The sequence below is a fragment of the Physeter macrocephalus genome, chromosome 11, assembly GCF_002837175.3.
Source record: "Physeter macrocephalus isolate SW-GA chromosome 11, ASM283717v5, whole genome shotgun sequence".
NCBI classification, from domain to species: domain Eukaryota; kingdom Metazoa; phylum Chordata; class Mammalia; order Artiodactyla; family Physeteridae; genus Physeter; species Physeter macrocephalus.
Window position 1 is genome coordinate 144,420,198 of NC_041224.1, and position 25,447 is coordinate 144,445,644.

The 25,447-nt window shown below is 36.7% G+C and overlaps 1 protein-coding gene across 1 annotated transcript in view; it reads right to left on the minus strand.

The window, feature by feature from the left end:
* The window catches only part of KCNH5 (potassium voltage-gated channel subfamily H member 5), a 346,085-nt gene that overhangs the window by 285,482 nt on the left and 35,156 nt on the right, over positions 1 to 25,447 (minus strand). Inside the window, exons 3-5 of the mRNA XM_024117436.1 lie at positions 22,388 to 22,494; positions 17,940 to 18,068; positions 783 to 898 (exon numbers count right to left, since the gene is read on the minus strand). Of these exons, the coding sequence (XP_023973204.1) occupies positions 783 to 898; positions 17,940 to 18,068; positions 22,388 to 22,494 (352 nt within the window). The remainder of the gene's footprint in view (positions 1 to 782; positions 899 to 17,939; positions 18,069 to 22,387; positions 22,495 to 25,447) is intronic.

Below are 25,447 nucleotides of genomic sequence, written 5' to 3' on the forward strand. Positions count from 1 at the left end.
CTTATTTACAAAACAGAAACAGACTCACAGATATAGAAAACAAACTTATGGTTACCAAAGGGGAAAGGTGGAGAAGTGATAAATTAGGAATTTGGGATTAGCAGACACCACTATATATGAAATAGATAAACAACAGGTCCTATTGTATATTCAATATCTTATAATAACCTATTATTGAAAGAATATGAAAAAGAGTACATATAATATATATATTATCTATATTATATATAGATAATATATATATATATATATATATATAACTAAATCACTTCACTGTACACCGGAAACTAACACAATATTGTAAATCAACCATACTTCAATTAAAAAAAAAAAAGATTCACTCAGCCCAGGTATCATCTCATTCAGGTAACCCCTCCCTCCTCTGCTGGATCTTTAACTCCTTGATGATAGGGCCAATGGCCTATTCATCTTTACATCCTTTGCAGAGTACCAAGCATGGAGCAAACCCTCAATAAGTGTGTGCTGCACACATAAATTAATGAATGAGTGAACTCCCTATCTCATTTGCTCAAAGAAAACCTCATTCTGTACAGACATCACATGGGATGTCATAAATTACCTTCCCATTTCCAAAGTAGGAGAGCATAAAAAGAAATATAGGAAAGCTCTATAATTCTACAAGGAAAAATCAATTAGCATATAAGTGTTTGTAAAATAATAGCCATTTATAATAATAAATGTTTCAAATAATTGAAACATTTGTGGGGGGAAAAATGTATGACCACCACCATTTTGGGAAGTAAAGTTAATCTCGCACTTACTTCAGCTAGTCTTGAATGTTTGTGGACCACCTCTGTTTTATTCATTGGCGTGAGCTGTTGCAAAACACTTCGGCTATTTGTCAAAGCCCGTGTCAATCGGGCAAATTTTGTCCAACCTTAAAAATAAGGAAAGAAAGTCTCAGTTTTTCACACGTAATGAATATGGAAGCCTACATTCTTGCTAATATTCAAAGGATCTCAGAAATAGCATAACATGCGGAACTAATGAAAAGTATCAATCTTAAGCATTTGATTTCTACACAGACATCATCATATATTTCAAGTGCGGTTTTAAAATAGTAAGTAATTTTCATGTGTGATCTTTGTGTTTTGCTCATATCTATCATATAGTCCCTATAGCCAGGTAGCTAGTTGTCCACAAAATTCTGTCCTCCCCCTTGCATTGTATAGGTTTGTTACTGGGAAACAGCTGCCCAGCCAGGAATACATTTCCCAGCATTTGTTGCATCTAGGTGTGGGCCTGTCCCTAGTCCTCACCAATGGATTGAGACAGAACTGATGTGTGTCACCTCCATGCATGCAACAACTTAGGAAGCAAGTGAAACTTCTCTATACTTTCTCCATCCTTCTATCAGTTGGATGCAAGTGACAAGATCCCAGGGGACGGCAAATCCACTGAATCAGTGCATAGAAGAATGCCATATGTCAAAGATCAACTTCCTTAGATTGTTATATGAGCAAGAAATATGCTTCTATTGTGTTAAACCACTTAAAGTTGGGGGGTTTTTTACTATAGCAGGTAGTATTACCCTAATAAAAACAGTCCTATCGTATACTTATGTGAAGATATATACACATAAGAGAATAAAGCCCAATTTCAACAAATCTCACATACTATGGTTCTTATCACACACCTCCATCTTTTTTGTAACGTAGCAAAGGTTCTCTCTTATAAACAATTTCATTGATATTTAAAGATTATTTTTGGAATATCTAGAATCCTTAATAATGTTTTCCAAAAGAGTAGTAACCTTAACCTCTGAGGGGAAGGAATGTGAATTTAATGAGAAATAAATTTCTTCCATTATTTCCAATATTAAAATCATTAATTTTTCATTATTAAGCTAATTAACTTCAAGGAAATGTCAATGAGACGTGAACAAGTAGAACAAAACGAGCCATACTCTGCTCCTATCTCAATTATCCTTTCTCTAGGTATCCCAAAAAGCTCTAATCTATGATGGACTCCACTAAGACCATTTGATAATTTCCATGGTATTACCTTTAACTAGGGTATTTACCAAACAACTCCTTAAAAATGAAAACCCCTGATAGTCCAAAGCAATCACTCTAATGGTAATGATGAACTTTCAGACAATGTGACAGAAAATGAAAGAAGAAATCCTGGGCAGGCACCAACCAAATGTCTTTCAAATCATACCAGGTAGGTGACATCATACTTTACTGCTATTCTTCAATCTAACTTTGACTTCAATTAGGCTTTGTACTGCCCCACCAATTTAGCTCTTTCTATGGTATCAACAATTGGATTGGGGAAAAAAGTAAACTGGCATTGGTTAATAGAAGATCTTTTATTCTTTTTCATTAATGGGCCTCATCCTAGTGATTAGAACAGAAAATGTTAGGCTTTGGGAATTGTATGCAACCCTAAGGCTTGCCCTGTGTAACGTGCTGGAGAAACAAAGAAGCACTAGATATGCCACCAACTCTCTAAGAATTCAACATCAATGCAAAAGACCATCATGCAATCTATATCACCAACTTAGACTTTTCTTCTAAGCACTAGACCTATGTATCTAATTGGCCATTGGCCACCTCTTACTCAGATGTTCTACAGGCATCTGACTCTTAACATGATCAAAATCAATCTTATCATCACCTTCTCCCCCCATCTCCAACTCTGCATATTTAATGTATTCTTGGTCTTAGTGAATGGCCCCATGATATTTCCAGCTGTCTGAATCAGAAACTTGAGATTCACCATCCTCCTTCACTATTACCTCCACCCCCCACACACCTACCCAATCCCTTCGAAGACTTACAGACTATAACTTATCAATAAATACCCTCAAATTTAATCTCCCCTCTCCATCCCTAATATGTTAGACAATATATCATCTTTCACCTGAGTTAGACAGTAGTTCCTAAAAACCATTGCCTCTATCTGCTCTCTGACCACATACTATCCAAACAACTCTGCACATTGCTGCCAGAGTCCTTTCTACAGCACAAATCTTACCATGCACTTCTCCCATTTTAAATTCTTTAAGAGATCCCTGGAAGCCTTCAGGATAACATTGAATATCCTTGGTATACATGTCATTTAGTTTCTGACCCTAAAGATTTGCTCTGCTTCCATCTCCTTCCACTTCTTCATACACGCTCTGTATTCTGGCCTCACTAAAATCAATAACAAATTAAAAGAACACATGCAAAAGTAAAATTAAATCCACCAGGAATTCTTTGTACACCCTATGACATTCAATGCTTTCACATGTTATAACCACTCTGTCTACCTGAAATGCTTTTTCCCTCCCCATCTGTCTGGCTAATGCTTACTGGTACCTCCAAACTCAGTTAAAGCATTCTGAGATCCACTGGTAGCTTCTTGGATCCACTCATGAGAGAGATGCACTCTCCTCTGTGTATTCACACCACAGAATACATACCTCACATGGCACTAACAATACTAATGCAGTTGTTGATAAGCATGTCAGTCACTCCCACTAAACTACCGTCACCTCTCCATTCTCAGCACTTGGTAGAGGCCTGCCATAAAATAGGCCTTTAATTGATTAATTGACTAATTAATTAAAAGTTATTTGTAACTTTAAAAATAAGATTTAAAAATAAGCTCCATTTGTATTATCATGAACATAAACATGAAATAGTATGTTTTATTATCGTTGGGTTTTAGTTTGGTTTTTGCTTTATTGGGTTAAAATGGTGAGGATGTCTTCAGATGACAGTAACTATGTTGGCAACAGGTATATTAAAATATTTCCTGTTGATCTTTTCTCTTCTGCATCAAATGAATATTAAAATTGCATTGAATATTTCTAGAAACTTCCAAGTCAATCTCGATTTCAGTTTCTTTTTTTTCTTTTGGCTGTGCTGCAAGGCTTGCAAGATCTTAGTTCCCTGACTGGTGATCGAACCCAGGCCCTCAGCAGTGAAAGTGCAGAGTCCTAACCATTGGGCCACCAGGGAATTCCCACAAGTCAATCTTATACTTACTGAAGATTCATATTTCTAAGATAGATAATGTTGCACCTCCTAGTACATCTGATTATTGGATTAAAAGAGACACCCATTTTCATTCCCTGTGTGTGATAAGGTTTATTTGGAAAATATTTTCAAAAAATAAAAGGAGATATTGAAGGAATGAATTCAATAACACATGGAAGAACACAAATCAGCAAATGCCATGTGTTCTCTCCTTTTCTAGGATCATAAAAAGAAGTAAACTTGTGAGGAAGGAGAAACATGATGATGAAAACTTATTGTCATCCTCTGGTTTTCTATTTCAAGCATCATAAGCACACACTACTGTTTCTTAATGAGGAAGCAGCAGTTCCTCATTTAAATATGAAACAAATGTACCTGTGTAGGTGTATCTCACTTTACATATGAAGTCAATAAAATCAAGAAATACTTCATCCCTTTACCTTATTTCAATTTCCTAAAGGAATAAAAAAATTTAAAACTGTGAAAATAAAACAACATTTTTCTCCATGGTAAAAATAGGACTATCATTGATTAAACAGCAGAAAGAAACTGAAAGAAAAATGTTAATTCTTCATTCTAAAAATTTTCACACAGTGTATTCTGAGTGAGACCACCCTTAAACATAGATGAAAAGGGAGTTTACAGCATGATATGACTTTTAGGTGCCAGATCTTACTCTTTCTATCCCTGGTTGTCTCGTTTCATGACTGGCACATACTGGGCACTAGAAAAATTTTTGAATGAATGAATGAGAACATTAGTAGGAAAGTTAAATAGAGATTAACACAGCATCCCACATTATACGTAGTTAAAATTAGAACATAAAGAAGGAAATATGTTCAGCTCTTAGCAGATACTAATATAACTCATCGGTATTGTGAAAGAAGGGCTTTGGGTTGGAGAAGGTAGAAACGGTGTGGTAGAGGGTTGAGGAGGAAGTGTGTGGAGGATTATAATTTTTCCCTCAAAAAGAGGAGTGGGGAGCTGTTAACAGAAAAAGAAAAAAAAAATGGTGACAGCTGTCAAACTGACTCAGACTTACTCAAAGAGAGAAGTTTAGGAGGAAATACTTGGGAAGGATTCTTCCTAGAGAAAGCAAAGGCAGTGGTGTAATCAAGTAAGCATTTATGAGCTTTGATATCAAAATGCCCTTGGAGCTGGAAAACAAATGCAAAGCCGAGGAGTGCTTCGTTTCACGTTTAAATCAAAGGGAGCACAAAAAGATGCACTCCCTGAACTGCTCAGTGATCTTTTTGTCTCTGGTTAGGGCTTTCTTGCAGTCCTCAGTTCTAAACAGTTAGCATTTTTCTCAAGACCCCTACGCCACCCCTCTGTCCTCACTCTCAGCAGATTAGCTTATCAAATATATTATTGAAAAACCATAAGATGGGGTGGAGTCAAGATGATGGAGTAGGAGGATGTGGAGTTAGCATCTCCTCATAACTAGGGCACCTACTAGGCACTGGTGGGGGACCTCGGACACCTAAGGGGATGGGAGGAATCCCCACGTGATGAGGTAGGATGTGGGAGGGAGCAGGGGGAGGAAAAGTGGAGGCAGGATGGGACCAGCACTCCTAAGGGGGGGCTGGGGGATGGGAGAGGTTCCCACACTTGGAAGGGCCCACTAACAGCAAGGGGATCAGCAGGGAAGAAGAGGGACCTTCGGAGGATCGGGGAATCAGAAGGGAACGCAGCCAAAGTCTCCTCCGCCTGCTTGGGCACTGGCAAGCCTGCTGGGATCCCAGGCCTGAGCTGCACAAACACTCTGCCCCGCCAAGGCCTCTTCCAGCTGCGTGGGTCCCAGGCCTGAGCCCTGCCTCAGCTGAGGCCTCCTCCCGTTGGGGCCTCCTTTGACCGCATGGGTCCCAGCAGACCTGAGTACTGCTCCCCCACAAAGCCTCCACGGGCCGTGCAGTTCCCGGCAGGCCCGAGCACTGGCCTCCTCGAAAGCCACCATGGGCCACACAGGTCCCAACAGCCTGTGCATTGCCCCAACAAAGCCTCTTCCGGCCGAGTGGGTCCTGGGCCTGAGCCCCACCCTCGCCAAAGCCTCCAAGGGCCACACGGGTCCTGACAGCCCAAGTGACGCCCCGGACAGGGCCTCCTCTGGCGACGTGGGTCCAGGTGGGCCAAATGCCACCCATCTCCAAGGCTTCCTCTAGCTGCACTGGCCCCTGTGGGTGCGCCTGTGGAGGCCTGCGCCCCAGCTGGTCTGCATGGGCACATGTGCTCCAGGCCTGCTCCAGGAAGAAACACTGATGAGAAGAACACTTGCAGAGGTGGGGCTGAAGAAATGGGTCCAGAGACCTACCTAGAGGTCTTGGAGGCCTACAGGGGAGGCAAGGGTAGGCTGTAGCTCACCATGGGGGCAAGGACACTGATAAAGGAGGTACGAGGGAATTTTTAATTTTTATTCATTTTTAAATTTTTTTATTTTCTTTTTTATTTTATTTTTGCTGTTGTGGTTCTGTTTTGTTTTGTTGTTGTCTCATTTTTATTGTTATTTTTTCTAATATATTTTTTATTTTTCTAACTTTATTTTATTTTTTACTCTTTGTTATTGTTCTGCTCTTTTTTTTCCTGCCACACTGCGTGGCTTGCAGCGTCTTGATTCCCAGGCCAGAGGTAAGACCTGAGCTCCTGTGGTGAGAGCACCAAGTCCAAACTGCTGGACTAACAGAGAACTTCAGGTCCCAGGGAATATTAATCAGTGTGAGGTTTCCTGGAGGTCCTCATCTCAGCACAAAGACCCAGCTCCACCCAACTGCCTGCAAACTCCAGCACTGAACGCTTAGGGCCAAACAACCAGCAAGACAGGAACACAGCCCCACCCATCCAAAAAAATGAGACGACAAAAAAATATGCTACAGATGAAGGAGCAAGGTAAAAACCTACAAGACCAAATAAATGAAGAAGAAATGGAGAACCTACCTGAAAAAGAATTCAGAGTAATGATAGTAAAGATGATCCAGAATCTCAGAAATAGAATGGATCATGGATTGAGAAAATACAAGAAATGTTTAACAAGGACCTAGAAGAACTAAAGAGCAAACAGTAATGAACAACACAATAAATGAAATGAAAAATACACTAGAAGGAATCAATAGTAGAATAACTGAGACAGAAGAACGAATAAGTGAGCTGAAAGATAGAATGGTGGAAATAGCCGCTGCAGAGCAGATTAAAGAAAAAAGAATTGAAAAGAAATGAGGACAATCTCAGAGACCTCTGGGACAACACTAAATGCACCAACATTCGAATTATAGGGGTCCCAGAAGAAGAAGAGAAAGAGAAAGGGTCTGAGGAAATATTTGAAGAGATTATAATCAAAAACTTCCCTAACATGGGAAAGGAAATAGCCAACCAAGTCCAGGAAGCACAGGGAGTCCCATACAGGAGAAACCCAAGGAGAAACACACCAAGACACATATTAATCAAACTAACAAAAATTAAATTCAAAGAAAAAATATTAAAAGCAACAAGGGAAAAGCAAAGAAATAACATACAAGGAATCTCCATAAGGTTATCAGCAGATTTTTCAGCAGAAACTCTGCAGGCCAGAAGGGAGTGGCAGGACATATCTAAAGTGATGAAAGGGAAAAACCTACACCCAAGATTACACTACCCAGCAAGGATCTCATTCAGATTTGGTAGAGAAATCAAAGCTTTACAGATAAGCAAAAGCTAAGAGAATTCAGCACCACCAAACCAGCTTTACAACAAATGCCAAAGGAACTTCTCTAGGCAGGAAACACAAGAGAAGAAAAAGACCTACAAAAACAAACCCAAAACAATAAAGAAAATGGTAGTAGGAACATTGATAATTACCTTAAATGTAAATGGATTAAATGCTTCAACCAAAAGACACAGACTGGCTGAATGGATACAAAAACAAGACCCATATATATGCTGTCTACAAGAGACCCACTTCAGACCTAGAGACACACACAGATTGAAAGTGAGGGGATGGAAAAAGATATTCCACGGCAAACATCATTCTCAAAGGTGAAAAACTGAAAGTATTTCCTCTAAGATCAGGAATAAGACAAGAATGTCCACTCTCACCACTATTATTCAACATAGTTTTGGAAGTCCTAGCTACAGCAATCAGAGAAGAAAAAGAAATAAAAGGAATCCAAATTGGAAAAGAAGAAGTTAAAACTGACACTGTTTGCAGATGATGTGATACTATACATAGAAAATCCTAAAGATGCCACCAGAAAAATACTAGAGTTAATCAATGAATTTGGTAAAGTTGCAGAATACAAAACTAATGCACAGAAATCTCTTGCATTCCTATACACTAACAACAAAAGATCAAAAAGAGAAATTATGGAAACAATCCCATTTACCACTGCAACAAAAAGAATAAAATACCTAGGAATAAACCCACCTAATGAGGTAAAGGACCTACACTCAGAAAACTGTAAGACACTGATGAAAAAAATCAAAGAGGACACAAACAGACGGAGAGATATACCATGTTCTTGAATTGGAAGAATCAATATTGTGAAAATGACTATATAACCCAAAGCAATCTACAGATTCAATGCAATCCCTATCAAATTACCAATGGCATTTTTCACAGAATCAGAACAAAAAACTTTACCATTTGTATGAACACACAAAAGGCCCTGAATAGCCAAAACAATCTTGAGAAAGAAAAATGGAGCTGGAGGAATCAGGCTCCCTGACTTCAGACTATACTACAAAGTAACAGTAATCAAGACAGTATTTTCCTGGCACAAAAACAGAAATATAGATCAATGCAACAGGATAGAAAGCCCAGAGATAAAGCCACACACCTATGGTCACCTAATATATAACAAAGAAGGCAAGGATATACAATATACAGGAGATTGGAGAAAAGACAGTCTCTTCAATAAGTGGTGCTGGGAAAACTGGACAGCTACATGTAAAATAATGAAATTAGAACACTCCCTAACACCATACACAAAAATAAACTCAAAATGGATTAAAGACCTAAATTAAGATAAGACACTATAAAATTCTTGGAGGAAAACATAGGAAGAAAACTCTTTGACATAAATCACAGCAAGATCTTTTTTGACCCACCTCCTAGAGTAATGAAAATAAAAGCAAAAATAAACAAATGGGACCTAATGAAACTTTAAAGCTCTTTCAGAGAAGAGAAACCCATAAACATGACAAAAAGACAACCCTCAGAATGGGAGAAAATATTTGCAAATGAAGCAACTGACAAGGGATTAATCTCCAAAATATACAAACAGCTCATGCAACTCAATATCAAGAAAACAAACAACCCAATCAAAAAATGGGCGGAAGACCTAAATAGACATTTCTTGAAAGAAGATATACAGATGGTCAAGAGGCACATGAAAAGATGCTCAACATCACTAATTATTAGAGAAATGCAAATCAAAACTACAATGAGGTATCACCTCACACCAGTCAGAATGGCCATCATCAAAAAATCTATAAACAAGAAATGCGGGAGAGGATGTGGAGAAAAGAGAACCTTCTTGCACTGTTGGTGGGAATGTAAATTGATACAGTCACTATGGGGAGCAGTATGGAGGTTCCTTAAAAAACTAAAAACAGAACTACCATATGACCCAGCAATCCCACTACTGGGCATATACTCAGTGAAAAACATAATTCAAAAAGACACATGCACCCCAATGTTCATTGCAACACTATTTATAATAATCAGGACATGGATGCAATCTAAATGTCCATTGACAGATGAATGGATAAAGAAGATGTGGTACATGTACAGAATGGAATGTTACTCAGCCATAAAAAGGAACAAAATTGGGTTATTTGCAGAGACATGGAGGATGTACCTAGAGTCTGTCATACAGAGTTAAGTAAGTCAGAAAGAGAAAAACAAATATCATACATTAATGCCTATATGTGGAATCTAGAAAAATGGTACAGATGAACCTATTTGCAGGGCAGGAATAGAGATGTAGATGTAGAGAACAGATGTGTGAACACGGGGTGGGGGTGGGATGAATTGGGAGACTGGGATTGACATATATACACAACCATGTGTAAAACAGATAGCTAGTTGGAACCTGCTGTATAGTGCAGGGAGCGCAGCTCGGTGCTCTGTGGTGACCTAGATGGGTGGGATGGGAAGGAGGGGGCTGGAAGAGAGGCCCAAGAGGGAGAGAATATATGTATACATAGAGCTGATTCATTTTGTTCTACAGCAGAAACTAACACAACATTGTAAAGCAACTATATCCCAAGTTAAATAAAGTTAAGAAAAATCAAAGAACTGAAGACACAAGAAACACAACAGCCTTCAACCTCCCTTCTGTCCCCTCCACCTCAAGACCCACCCACAATGGCACCTGATTCTTGCCTGTACCTTTATTATCTCAGAGAATTAGGCATCTGCTCTTTCCTGATCATGTATATATTCTATTCATGAACATTTAAGTGTTTCTAGATTTTTTTCACTATCACTAACAGTGCCCCAGTGAATTTCCTTATGCCGATCCCTTTGTGCTCTTGGGCACATCTGGAATTGCCCACGTTATTAGATAGATTAGTTCATTTGATCTGTCAGCAACCCCCTCTGTACAGTCAAACTTTGAAAAAGTTGAGCAGCCACACTGTCTAGGTCAGGAAAAAAAAGACACATCAGCAATTCTAACTTTTCCCAGCAGTACATTTACTGATCTCACCTTTACTGAGATCTAACTGGTGTGACTGATTATTCAGCACAGTTCGCTGATGTTACTTAGATGTGGTCGATACAGGGTAATGTGAACAGACTGCTGAATATGAAGAGCCTAATAGTTGCTCTATAAGTTGTTCATGGCATTATGAGAACAATTGTTCTCCTAAAAGCTCAGGATGCCAACTCCTTCTTAATAAAACATTAGTTTAGCTCTATTGGGTTGCAATCAACCTCTTTGTCATGGACTGCCTAATCTTAAAAATAAAAGGAAGTCACAGAGGCAGTTCAATCAATCTACCAGACTGCAACACAAGACTCTAATCTATAAGAAAAAAGCTTAGGTAAACAATTATACTCTTGGCCATAGAGACCACATGGTATAATTACTCATATTTCATCTGTTGTTTACTCTCTAAAGAAAACCATTGGCTTTCTACAAGGGGAAGGTTGCTATTTTTGCTGTTATTTTCATTCTACAGGAAGTTTTTTTTTGTCTCAATTATTGGCACAAAGATGCCCTAACTATTTGGCACAGGATATTTCACACTGTAAGTGTCTTGGCAGTTTTGGAATCTCTTTGAAAATACTGTACAGTATAAATGGACAGAGATTAGGACCATCTCTTTTAGAACACATAGGGATAATCAAAAGAATGGATTTCTTGGCTGTAATTTTTCCCCTTTGTATTATTATAAATGATGTATCAGGTACCATTGACTGATAATCTGAACAACAGTTCTAAGACCTCAATACCAGGAACAAAAGATAACAAAAACACTTTTGCCTCTTTGAATTATTATCAGTAAATTCCGTTGATTCAAAACAGTACAAAAGCACAAGTTGAGAGTGTTCTCAACTTGTGCTTCATCTCTGTAGGGAAAAAGGAGAGCAGGGGATTAGGGTGGCCAAACCCCAGCAATATGTTTCCGCTGGAAAGGATGAGGCAGCATCGTGTAATAGAGAGAACATCAGATTGGAAATCAGTCAGACTGTGGGCGTCAGGATCTTCAACAGTAAAATGGAGATAATAATACTAATTTTCAGAATTATAGGAATGAACAAAAAAGAATACAAAGCTCCTGACACATATTAACTACTCCATCAAAGCTGGTTTTCTTCCCCTTCAATAGTTTCTGCTACCATCCATCATGGTATAAGTCAAAGATATTGTTGACATCACTCAGCGCCATTCACTTTAAAGGGAAAAATTAATCTAGAATGAAGTTTTGGTGATCATAGGATTCATTATAAGAGCTGTGCTCAAATTAGTTGTCTGCCATCATGCTATAGTTACTATCCGAGATACAATTTAGAAATAAAATTCACAGTTAGCGAGTTTAGTCAAGTCTTTCACCCATATGTCTGAGTTTCTTGGTAAAAATACCAATATAAGTAGAAGGAGATTTTGTCACATCTTCAAAGGATGTGGGCCTTTGCTCTAATCACGGGACCCTTTTCACATTAAGAAGGTAAAATGCCCTTGTTCTGGGATGAAAAATGTTATATCCTGGCTTTCCAATGTGTGAATTCCCTTATTTGTTCTGCATCCTAAAACATGATTTCCTATGTCCTAGGCCAAGCCTTTATTACCTAAGTATTGCTTCAACATTTTGCAAACACCCTCAACCTACTCCCTTGCAAGCATCCTTGGCTCCCTGATCCCTTCTCCTTGATCCCTGAGCTCCCTGATTCTTTTCATCTTGCTCACCTGACCAAATCCCAACTCAGGTTAAATCCAGCTCACCTACTTCAGCATCTATATACCTGTGACTAAACACGGGTGGAGTAAACACATAATCAAGCTCATAGATACTAATGAAATGTATGACCACTAGCCTCACATGGACCTTAGTGCTGCACAGCAAACCTGCTGAATTTAACCTTGGCCACTCACTGCTCCACTCTCTACACAACCGTTTCATGCCTCCTCCTCACCTCCTCACCATCCTTACTCTCAGTTGACAACTGTGTTTCCTCTTTTACTGAGAAAATAAGAGCAATCAGAACAAAACTTCCACTATATATTTACTTGTTTGTCATGCCTCCCCCTCCCCCCATTAGTATGTGACAGAAGGAACTTTGTATCTCCAGGACCTAGAACAGTCTCTGCACCATAATGTTTGCTCAATCAGCATTTTTGGTTGGGGAAAAAAAATAGATAAAATAAACAAAAAGAATAAATACTCCTAGAAGAGTCATGAGAAGGCTCATGTTAAGTAACTGTTGCCCAAGGCTGAATCAAAAGTAAGATAACAACTGTGTTCAAGTTCAATGCTCTAGATTCAAATCATTTTGATATTATGGTATTATCATGAAATCTCATCTGCTCTTTCCCAAAAGTTCCATGGTCCCCTTGGCTCAATTTAAAAAGTTGAAAGATACATTTTTGTGCCAAGTTTTCAAAACATACCTTCTGATACTGCTAGCTTCATAGTGATAGTAGGATGATTGCTTAAGGTCTTAAATATTTTATTTCTCTTGAATTTTTCATATATTTACAACTCGCATGAATAATAGAAAGTAGCTCATATACACCATTCATAGTTACATTGTGCAATACTTTTTCAGAAATCTGTTATGTATTTGAAAGGTGTGGAGGAGTCTCAAAATAAAAGTCTATTTAAAATAAGCTCTTCCACTACAAATTGTGGCACTGGAAAGAGATATTTTACTCTAATGCTTTTCACAATGGGGTTTGATTTTCCCTGTAAATTCTAATTTACATCTCTATTGAACACATAGCTCAAAAATCAAGTGGTCTGAGTTGTCTGGAGTTTATTTGAATGGAGTTCATTTTTGTAAGAATAAAATTATGCATTTAAAAGAAAAGGAGCTCAATGAGTGGATGTGAGGAGGCAGAGAGATGGAAGTAGAGGCAGATAAATAGAGTGGTACTAACTTGAGAAATAAAGGTCAGCCCTTCAGTATTAGCACCCTTTCCCCAGCCTCATTGTAAAATGCTGCCAACTTTCAGTTTCCATAAATAGACACCATCATTAACGTTCAGCAGGTCAGAACTGTGAGAAAGTACTATACTTTTCTTGGCCAACTTTAGCTGTGCCATGAAATCACTTAAAGTAAATGAGAAAAATCAATAATCATCAAATATAAATGTAAATAAAAGTGTAAATATTTTTGAGGGAAAAGTCTATGACATAAAAGCTTTTTACCCAGTCTGACTATCATTCATGTGTGATGGCAAGAGAAATTCATTTGAAGAATATGTTAGGTCACAAGTCATATGCCAATCTTTTATATTTTATTTTAAAATATAGCTCTTTAGCAAAATTTACAAACAACTCATGTAGCTCAATATCAAAAAACCAAACAACCCGATCAAAAAATAGGCAGAAGACCTAAATAAACATTTCTCCAAAGACATACAGATGGCCAAGAGGCACACGGAAAGATGCTCAACATCGTTAATTATTAAAGGAATGCAAATCAAAACTACAATGAGATATCACCTCACACCAGTCAGAATGGTCATCATCAAAAAGTCTACAAGGGAACCCTCCTACACTGTTGGTGGGAATGTAAATTGGTACAGCCACTGTGGAGAACAGTATGGAGGTTCCTTAAAAACTAAAATAGAGCTACCCTATGACCCAGCAATCCTTCTCCTAGGCATATATCCAGAGAAAATCATAATTCAAAAAGATGCATGCATCCCGATGTTCATTACAGCACGGTTTACAATAGCCAGGACATGGAAACAACGTAAATGTCCATAGACAGAGGAATGGATAAAGAAGATCTGGTACATATATACAATAGAATATTACTCAACCATAAAAAAGAATGAAATAGTGCCATTTGCAGAGACGTGGATGGACCTAGAGATTGTCATACAGAGTGAAGTAAGTCAGAAAGAAAACAAATATCAAATAATATCACTTATATGTGGATTCTAGAAAAATGGTACAGGTGAACTTATCGGCAAAGCAGAAATACAGTCACAGATGTAAAGAACAAACTTATGGTTACCAAGGGGGGAAGAGGGGTGGGACGAACTGGGAGATTGGGATTGACATATATATAAACTACAAATAATAAATGCTGGAGAGCAATCCCACTCCTGGGCATATATCCAGAGAAAAACGTGATTTGAAAGGTTACATGCACCTCAATGTTCATTGCAGTACTGTTTACAATAGCCAAGGCATTTAAGCAACCTAAATGTCCATCAACAGATGAATGGATATAGAAGATGTGATACACATATACAATGGAATATTACTCAGCCATTAACAAGAATGAAATAATGCCATTTGCAGCAACATGGATGGACCTGGAGATTATCATATTAAGTGAAGTAAGTCAGACAGAGAAAGACAAATATTATATGATATTGCTTATATGCAGAATCTAAAAAAAAATGATACAAACGAACTTATTTACAAAACAGAAACAGACTCACAGACTTAGAGAACGAACTTATTGTTGCCAGGGCGTAAGGGTGGGTAGGAGGGACAGATTGGGAATTTGGTATTGACATGTATACACTGCTATATTTAAAATAGATAACCAGCAAAGACCTACTGTATAGCACAGGAAACTCTGCTCAATACTCTGTAATAACCTAAATAGGAAAATAATTTAAAAAAGAATAGATACATGTATATGTGTATAACTGAGTCACTTTGCTGTACACCTGAAACTAACACACCATTGTTAATCAACTCTACTCCAATATAAAATAAAAATTTAAAAAAATATATATAGCACTTTAAGATACAGTAGCTATTAGCTGCAGGTTTTCCATAGATGTTTCTCATCAAGTTGAGGAAGTTCCCCTCTACTCCTACTTTGCTGAGAGTTTTATCATGAACACGTGTTGGGTATTGTGAAATGCTTTTTCTATGCCAACTGATATGATCAAATGAATTTTCTTCTTTACCCTCTGTTGGTACAATGAATTAGAGTGATTGTTTTTTGAATTTTGAACCAGCTTTGCATATGTGGAAGAAATCCCAGTTGGTCGTTATGTGTAATTCTTTCAATATGTCATTGCAATCTACTTTTGTTGAGGACTTTTACATCTACATTCATGAGAAATGTTGGTTTGTAATGTCTTCTGGTTTTGGTATGATGGTACAGCTGGCCTCATAGAATTAGTTAGGAGAGTTCTCTGTACTACTATTTTCTGGAAGAGATTGTGAATTCACCAATGAAACCATCTGCATTTCTTATTTGGGAAGTTTATTAATTATTAACTTATTTAATAGATATAGGACAATTCAGGTTACCTATTTCTCCTAGTGTGTGTTCTGGTAGTTTGTGTCTTTCAAGGAATTGGCCCACTTTAACTAAGTTATCAATTCAGTGGCTATCAAGTAGTTCAAAGTATTTCTTTACATGCTTTCATGCTCATGAAATATGTTGTAATGGCCCTTCTTTAATTCTTTGTATTAGTAATTTGTGTCTTCTCCATTTTTCTTGGTTAGCCTGGCTAGAGGTTTGTTAACTTTAATATTCTTTTCTAAGAGTCAGCTTTGAGTTACAGTGATTCTCTCAAATGTTTTTTCTGTTTTCTATTTCATTGATTTCTACTCTAAAGTTTATTACTTCTTGTCTTCGGCTTGCTTTGGCTTAAATTGCTCTTCTTTGTCTAGTTTTCTAAGGTGGAAGCTTAGGTTATTAATTTTATAACTTTCTTCATTCAAATATATGCATTTAATGACATACATTTTCCTCTAAGCACTGCTTTTGCTGCATCTCAGAAATTTGATATGTTGTATTTTAATTTTCATTTAGTTCAAAATATTTTTCTAATTTATCTTAAGGCTTCTTTAACCCATGGGCTATTTAGAAATGTGTTAATTTCCAAATATTTGGGGGTTTTCTAGTTGTCGTTCTCTCATTGATTTCTAGTTTAACTCCATTGTGATCTAAGAACATACCTTGTAAGATTTCTATCCTTTTAAATTTGTCAGAGTATGTTTTATGGCCGGAATATGATCTATCTAGTGAATGTTCCATGTAAGTTTGAGAAGAATATGTATTCTACTGCTATTGGATGGAGCACCTTGAATTTTAAAACGAAGGAGCATTAAACCTAAACACTATTAAAAGACTATTCTATTTAAAAATAGTATTTAAATTTATCCTAAACTTCCCAGACACTGGCTCTATGAGTAAAGGCAGAGAAACAGGTAGTACATGTCGAAAAGTGAATATTTCATCTTCCAGGAGATGATTTAACACACACATTTTCAGAAATAGTCACAAATGAATTTCTCTCATACTTTAAATGCTCTGCACGTCATAAAATTTTCCTCTTGCAATCTGTTGCTAACCAGAAACTAAGCATATGTGTATACACACACAGACTTATACAATATACATGTGAATTCATATGCAGGGAATAAACCTAATGCAATTTTTCTATGATTATGATTACAGTTGAAAAGATTAAAGCTTCTGTGCCAGTTTTTTTAAAGAGGTAAGAAAAGACAATGTTTGCTAAATGTAAAGAAAACATTCCATTTTTAGTCTCCTAAGATATTATTAAAAATAATGTTTCATAAAATCTTCTGAGGGTATTTGAAATTCTCCATTTATATGACACCAGTTTCTAATTTAAACATAATTGGAGAGAATAAAATGAGAGTAAATTACATATAAAAGGGGGTAAAAGCACATGCCACTGACTAATGTTTTCTATAGCAGTCTCTCTGAATATTATAGTCAATAAGACTCCAATCAGAATGTTTGCATTTTGCCAGCCGCTTTCAGGATGACAAAATTGTTCTTTACGTAATTAAACATCGTCTACCCAAGAGAATCTACAACAACCAAATAAATAAAGGGAGAAAAGTAACCTGGAAAAGTCAACTAATCAAGCTCTAATCAATGTAACAAAATTCAATCAACTAATCAACTGTGTTCTAATAGGACATCACCCAAACAATCCCACAGGCTTTGTTTCTAAAGCTCAGTATGATAGAAGGTGTTGAAACTCCCATTATATTGATTCAAAATTAATAATGCTCTATGAAATCTCTTCCTTATATCTCATCTCAATTCCTCTTATAATTTAACTTATAATTTAAGTTAACCAATGAATATTTCAATGTTCTACTTCCATTCAAACAATATGATTGAATAAAACTGATTCTGGACAATTACTAGAATGAATAAAGCAAAAGAACGGCCACACAGTAAAATTTTGTTTTCAGGTTCAACCAATGGATGCTGTTAAAATAATAATAATAATATATTTAAATGACAGGCTAATCCTTAAGTATGGTAATTCCTTTGAAAATTACCTTTTGTTGAATCATCCTCTATTGGCTGTTTGAACAACGTAATGTCCTTGAAAGTGCATAGGAACAAAACCACCTTTTCATGTTCATTTCTTATTGGTGCAATTTGCATATAAAACCAAACAGGGGTCCCTGTAAAAGAGAGAAAGGACAACAGAGCGTGACATAACTAACACGATGATATCGTCTCCCGCTTTCCTTCCTCCTTCAGCTGCCAAATGTTATGCCAGGAATCAGCACCAAAACAACAGTATTTTAATTGCTGAAAAGAATCAAAACACCTTTCATTTTATATCAACTACCAGTTGCTCAAAAATTAATGAACATATTTTTCAACCCAAAATATCAAAATTTGAAAGTAAAGCATGGGGTGTCATTTCACAATGCAGTGGAATAAAAGCAGACTTGCTATTTAAGCAATGCCAGCATCACCTTTAGATCTGGGTCCCTACTCACTGCTGCTCTCACCACCTCCTTTCCATAGTCTCACCAAGTGTGAGCATTCCTCCTTGTCACTTTGAGAAGTGTTTCCAGTCAACTTCAACATCAATACCTGATGCTCTGATAAGTATTCCTCTTTGAGAAACTTTTGAAATGTTGCTTCTATCTCAAGACTCTTTCATCAGTCAGATAGACTTATAACTCTGTGGCTCTAACCACATCCCCACCTCAGAGAGATCGATGTCAGCAACACTAGAAGCCTGATGTACACAGCGTTATACCTGAAGCCTTTAAGGCAATGTTAAAGAAAAAAAAACATGTCCCCAGGCCTTGAAAGTCTCAGGCATCCTCATGAGACACTGCTTCCAACCTCCCTTGCTCAAAGCATGAGGCTGGTCTCTGTCACCATGTTCTTCAAACAGTGGCTCCTACAGACTCCGGAGGACACAGAGTTTCAAAGCATTCAAGGCTTAGGATTTGGACAAATTAGAAACTGGCAATGGGTCAAATAATAAATATCTGAAGACACAAGAAATGCCGTCAAAGGAGTAATTACCCATTAAATGATAAAACACTGAGGGAATGTTCCATCAGAATCAAAAAGACACATTTTCCATTATAGCCTTTCCAAGCCACAGGCAGTAAAGCCTCTCCAAATATTCATTCTTAAAGACATAAAGTCTTTTGTCAGTTTGGGATTTGGGGAGTGAAATGTGTAGCTGTTAATAATCTCTAGGTGAGAGTTGATAGCCTGTTAGGGACTTCCAATGAAAACCAATAAGAAGCACCTCCACATCTGTGGCCAAAAATTGTCAGGTAACGATATCACCACAAAAGGGAATTTGCCATTTACCCAAGAATGGGTGACTTAACTACTGGCTGCTAGAAGTCAGGGAATTCGAGAGAGGAGATTTCTATAAATATTCAGTTCTGACAACCAGGTCCTTTGCAACCCCAGGGGGCCTACAGAAGGACATGGCCTTTTCCAAAATGATTACAGGATGAGACAGGGACCTCAAAAACAATCACACCATCTCCCAGAAAGGCTTGTTCTTTGCTTTCTGCTTCTTATTTTACACAGTGTGTCCAGGAACTGTGAGTGATGTACACAGTTTGACAAATCACCAGGCCCAGATGCTAGCAGATACATGGCCTATGGCTGTTCCAACACAGTGAGCTTGAGGCAGCAGGGTTATAAACAGAGAGAAAGGGGCATTAAAAATAAGTCGTTTTCCAAGGTCTGCTAGAAATCTGAACAGAAAGAGATGATGTTACAGTCCATACCTTCCTATGAAAACAGCAACTTTTCAAATTTTGGCATTGAGTCAGAGCTGTTTTTAAAATTGTTTTCAGATATCACGGTATACTATTTTCAGGTTTAGTCACAGGCTCAGACTTCTCCAAGTAGGCTGAGTTTTTGCTGAGTGGCTGGTGAAATATCCATATTCTGGATTTGGGGTTCAAGGAGACGGGAAGTCTGGGAGGGTTAGATAGAGAAGCCTGTAGCTGCTGGAAACTTGAGGCAGTGCCCTGGCATTGATTATTTGGAGTTGCCCTAGCTATCACAGTTCTGCCTTTGTGTAAACAGAAAGATCCATTTTCAGTCATCGTCCCAGAGGCACTGCTTCTTTCTCAACAGTAGAAGCAGCCCACTGTTAATCAGAGCAATGGACCTAAAGAATAGAGGCTACAAACTGAAATGTCAATCATGACACATATTAAATCAGATACCTCAATCTCCCTGTCTGCAAATGGTGTTTAGCTAATTATTTAATGGAAGTGTTGGGAGGACTTGGCATTCAGGCATTCCCAAAACAGTTCTCTCCAGGCATGTGAATTTTTCTAACATTAAAAAACGTCATAAGAACACACTTTTTTCAGTTGTTGTTCAAAAGCCTTTAGCTATTTACAAGATTTTTTAAAGCTGCTTTTAAGTATAGTAGAACTGCCTTATAATGCATGGATAATATCTATTTTTCATATTGAAGAAAAAAAACTCAATGCAGATACTTTCCAGAAGAGACAGGAGTTTTAATCTATAGTGCTATGGGCCATAACTCCTACTGGCTCTAAGCAGACAGCTCCATGTGTATAGATAGCATATAGATCTGAAAAGAACCAGACAGGTCTCAACAAAGGTCAGACAATTATTACAAGCTATTAAAATAAAGCAAACTATCCAAACCACCTTGGAAGGAAGCTTTTGGAAATGAAATATTAAAGCTATTGTTAACATGATTTAAAGGATCTAAACAAAACAAAATTTCCACAAAGGTATTTTTGAGAAAATCAGACACTATGGACTTGGCTTTGAAGCTTTAAAATCAGAAAAAGATTCGTTTATTCTGTTTAAATCCCAGGGTGAAATGACCCTAGTAATATGGAATAATCTTAAATTATTTGCTAAACTCGAGGTACATATTGAAGTCATTCGAGGGAAAACAACCCTATATGAAAATGACAGGGGGCATTCCCTGGTGGTCCAGTGGTTAGGACCCTGCACTTCCAAGGCAGGGGGCACAGGTTTGATCCCTGGTTGGGGAATTAAGATCCCACAAGACTTGTGGCACAGCAAAAAAAAAAAAAAAAAAAAAAAAATGAAAGGGAGTTTTGGCATATGGGTCTACTACAGCTTATCAGCATGTATTTGGACCTAGTGAAAAAAAACCAGAAAGCACCTAGAGACTGGCTTTTCTCTTGTAGAAGACAGAGCTGATCATTCAAAATGGAATGTTTTCTAGTTGGTAAGCCAACGGACATTTGGCTATGTCAAAGAGAAATACATTTTCAGCCTTGATTCTAAAATGAAAGATAAGATGATAGGACGTTCCTTAAATAAAACCACTGAAGATCGGTGCTCCCATAACCAGGTGCTACTGGTAATGGAACTTCACTGCTACTGTGAAGCAATGCCTATGGTTGTTGTTATCCCTATGATGGTCTATTAATAAAAAGAGAAACCTAAATTCAATTCTAAATATTCCATAGAGAACAAATGTTTACGGTACAATGGAGAGGATAAATTATGCTCCACAAAACCCAACCAGCACTAAACACAGTACAAGCGCTTCCTGTTGAAGCTAGAATGCTTCCTGAACTGGGGAAGAATTTAGTAACCATCAATTTCCACTAAAAAGAATAATTGGCTTTGCTATCATTTAACATTAACACTAAATAAGTTGACTCATCTTATGCAGTGAACTTTAAAAAAAAAAACTGTTTGGAAATGCAGCGAAAAAGAAATAAAGTAAGTGACTATTCAAAGAAAACAAATTAAAAAGGAGACGTGGTTGATGAGTGTACTAGTTGGTTTTTTGTTTGGTTGTTTTTTTCCTCCAAACTCCAATGGAGAGTCTTATCAGACTCTCCCATAATTGCCTAAGACCCATACCATGTGGTCTTATGTGATTATATAACAGACAATTGACCACCCACAAATCCCATCATGGAAAACAGCAAACAACAATCAACACAAAGTTACCAGACGTGAATGGCCCATCCTGAAAGTAATGACTACTTCCACTCAAAAGTCTAGCACAAAAACAGTCTGAGTCTAGCAAACAGCCATACTGGTAAAGATTCACCTCAGGTAGATACCATATACTCATGTCATCTACATATGTGTAGAAAGGTAATCACACATACCCATTGACACCAATCAACTTTCCCTTTAACTGTAAGAAGAAATGAATGAATTTCTCTGTCATTTTTAGTTGCTGTCACAACTATAGGATAGGATCTTTACCATGAGTATTAATCACAGAACATTTTGCCACCTGACACAAAAAAAAATCACATTCGAAATGCATTATGTTTTTCTTTCAGTCCTCAAAAGGTTGCTTTTCATAAGTATTATTTATTAATTTTGCTTTCTAATTTTTACAAGTACTTCCTGCCAAGAGAAGCAATAAAAGTTTTATATTCTCTCTACACTATAGCTTAACTACCACTTACCAAGATTTAATATTAATAAAGAGTTGACACACCTTATTGGTAATATAGATACCTACTGTTTTTCTTGTACAAAAGAACTTCAAAGCAGTTTGACTCGTAGTTGTCAAAAGTCTGCCTGACTTTCTCAATGGTTTTCTTGTCAGTCAATTCTCCATACATAAAACTGGAAAAAACACCAAACAATCCATTTCAGTTTTGTGTTCCTTTTCAAATGCTACATAAAATCATATATTTGTCTTTTTTTAATTAAGTATTCGGATTTAGTTACAAAATATAATGTTGCTCCACAAAATGAACTAAAATATTTAAACCATGTTTTAACCATGACTGCTAAACTTCCTGCTAAAATCTAGCTTTAGAAGTTATTTTGAACATAGAGAGAGAAAGAGAGAAGCAGTCTTCACTTTACACAAGTCCAATATACAGCAATTTTAGTTACTATGCTTTAGTTAAATAATACCAGTTTCCCAACAACACAGTTCAAATTTTGGTTTTCATAGTATATTAACTGTGAATGATAGCATAAAGTATAAACTTTGCTGCTAGCTCATCAGTCTACAAGTCACTAGCAAATAGCAAGTACACATTACAGTCAGTGACAAATCACACCACTTCTTTTAAAGCCTGTCAGTATTACTGGGCATCTACTACTACTCAGTTCATGCACAGAAAGCAAAGTGTGTAGTTGTGTTGTCTCCTTGTCTCTCAGTGGTAAACTAATATGACATTTTACAAAAATGGATAAACAAAAGCAGGAATTCGCCATCAAAGATTAAAGTCTACCAAAGAAATGTAAAGTGATAATGCTGGAAGTGAAATTCAAATTAAACATATATGAAGTTATTTCTTCTATAAGAATAGTGGGAATGGTGACACTGCTGTCATTTGAGAGGCTCTAGATATGCAGGCAGAGGAACCTAGTGAGGACAAACTTAACATAAATCAGGAAAGGGCCTGTTACAAGAAAGACCAAGGTTTCCCAGAGGAAGTCACGCCAGTAAAAACATCTTCACATTAAAGGAGCTCTAGGAGGTAATTCACGATACTGAAAGTGGAAGGATAAAAGAGACGAAGTGGATTCAAACTTAAAACGAGTATGACTGTTTGCTAAGAGATTAAAAAAAATGCTCTCTTCATATCATAAAATATATTACGAGAATGTAAGAATTGTTCAAATGACTTGTGATAGCTTTTTACAAAGAAATGAAACACTTTCATCTCAATGTTTCTAATGTTATAGATCACTAAATTCTCTAATGTACAAAATAAATATTAGTTTGACTATTATTTTCATTTCCCTGCACTTATAACCAACAGTAAGATTTTTTAATGCTTTGACAAACACTGTTAAAGGTCACAGAACAATCATAATTTTTCAATTGAGTATTAATATCCTATTACATGGTTTCAGCTTGCATGGTCTTTTTTACACTCCCATACTACAATGAAATGTGAAGACTCCGTATTACACATATACTGCATTGGCATTCTCACTATTTATGAGGATTTTTCTGAAATATGTACAAGTAGAGCCAGTGGAGGGAAAATAAAGAAGAGAAATTGAAGGAGACATATGCTATTACTACGGCACATACAAAACATAGATTAAAGAGTGAATTTCCACATACCACAAACATTTCCTAACATTTTAAGTCATCTATTTTTTCTAAGAGAAACTCACCAATAGTCTGAGAATTTACAAAACAGAACTCAGTCAAGCACTACAAGCCTATAAAACCCTATTCCTGATGCTTTCTCAATCATCAGTTGTGTATCTGGTTTCAGATACCTAGTTCTACTAGTTGCTATAATTGTCCAGACCATTTCTTCCACCAGGAAAAAAAGGTGTGGCACTTGACTAAGTTTTTGAAGGCTCAACTATATCTTTGTTATTGCTTTTCTTCGAGTTTTCAATAAATTAGCTTATTAGCCAGAGGTAAATCCAAGTGTGGCGGGGCCTGAAGCTTATACAATTTTAGGGGCCCTCTTTAAGAAAAGGAATACAAAATTATAAAACAAAATTAGGTACAGAGGCTTGAAAGACATGCACTTAAGTAAAGGCCCCTGAAGGTTAAGATTCTTTATCTGCATGGGAAATCTGTTCCTGAATGTCTCAATCTAGAAAGTTTACAACATGAAAAGCATAGTTTGTTAGCAAAAGCCAGCAAAACTAGCAAGATTCAACCATGAAACCATATCACAACTAAAAATTACAGAGTAACCTGCTGTATTAAAAAATAAATAAAATAAAAATAAATAAATAAAATAAAATTCAAAAATTCCAAAAAAAAAAAATTACAGAGTAATGACCCATCTTATGGTAACACTAAACTAAGCAACTAGAATTCTAAAAACTAAGAAAGTAGATGAGGCCAACCAAAGGTTGTCCAATCTGTGGCCTGCATTTTCAATACAATACTTTTCTCTTTTCTAAAAAGGGAATTTTTAATTGTCATTATAATAGTAAAATAAGCAAGAGAATATCAGAATAGGATGACAGACTCTAACTCCATAATCCTGTAGCCAGACTAACACATGAAGCTTCAGAGGGCATTGAAAAGCCACTGTTCCTGTCAAAGTCTGAGTTTCAGCTCATGCGACTTTTATGAAAATCTCCTGAGGGCATTATAATTAAATTAGAATTCCTCAGTTAAAGTGCACAAAGTCACCCTCCTTTCCTCCCCACAAATAAAACACTATTTAATACTGTTAATATTTTTTACAGACAAGTAAACTTTTTTATTGACTTATTTTTAACCTAAAGATACTAATAAAGAGAAAACATTAAAAATACAAAAAAAATAATAATAAGGGTAATTAAACTAAATAAATGTTTGTGGTCTTAAAGAAAAGAGAAAGTATTTACTCCTATTACTAAATGTCAGTCTATAGTTCAGTAAACCAAAACACAATATTCATAATTGGTCAACAGAAAAACATAAAAAAGAAATCATCTATAATATAACAAGCAACTAGGATAAAAACGGTGAAAAATTAACTCGAATAGGATTAAAAATGTTACAACTCAAATTTAAAAAAAAGAAACTTAGAAATTGATGTAATAATACCACGTAAGAAGAAATACAACACAAGTCTGATTCAGCTAAAATGCTGAA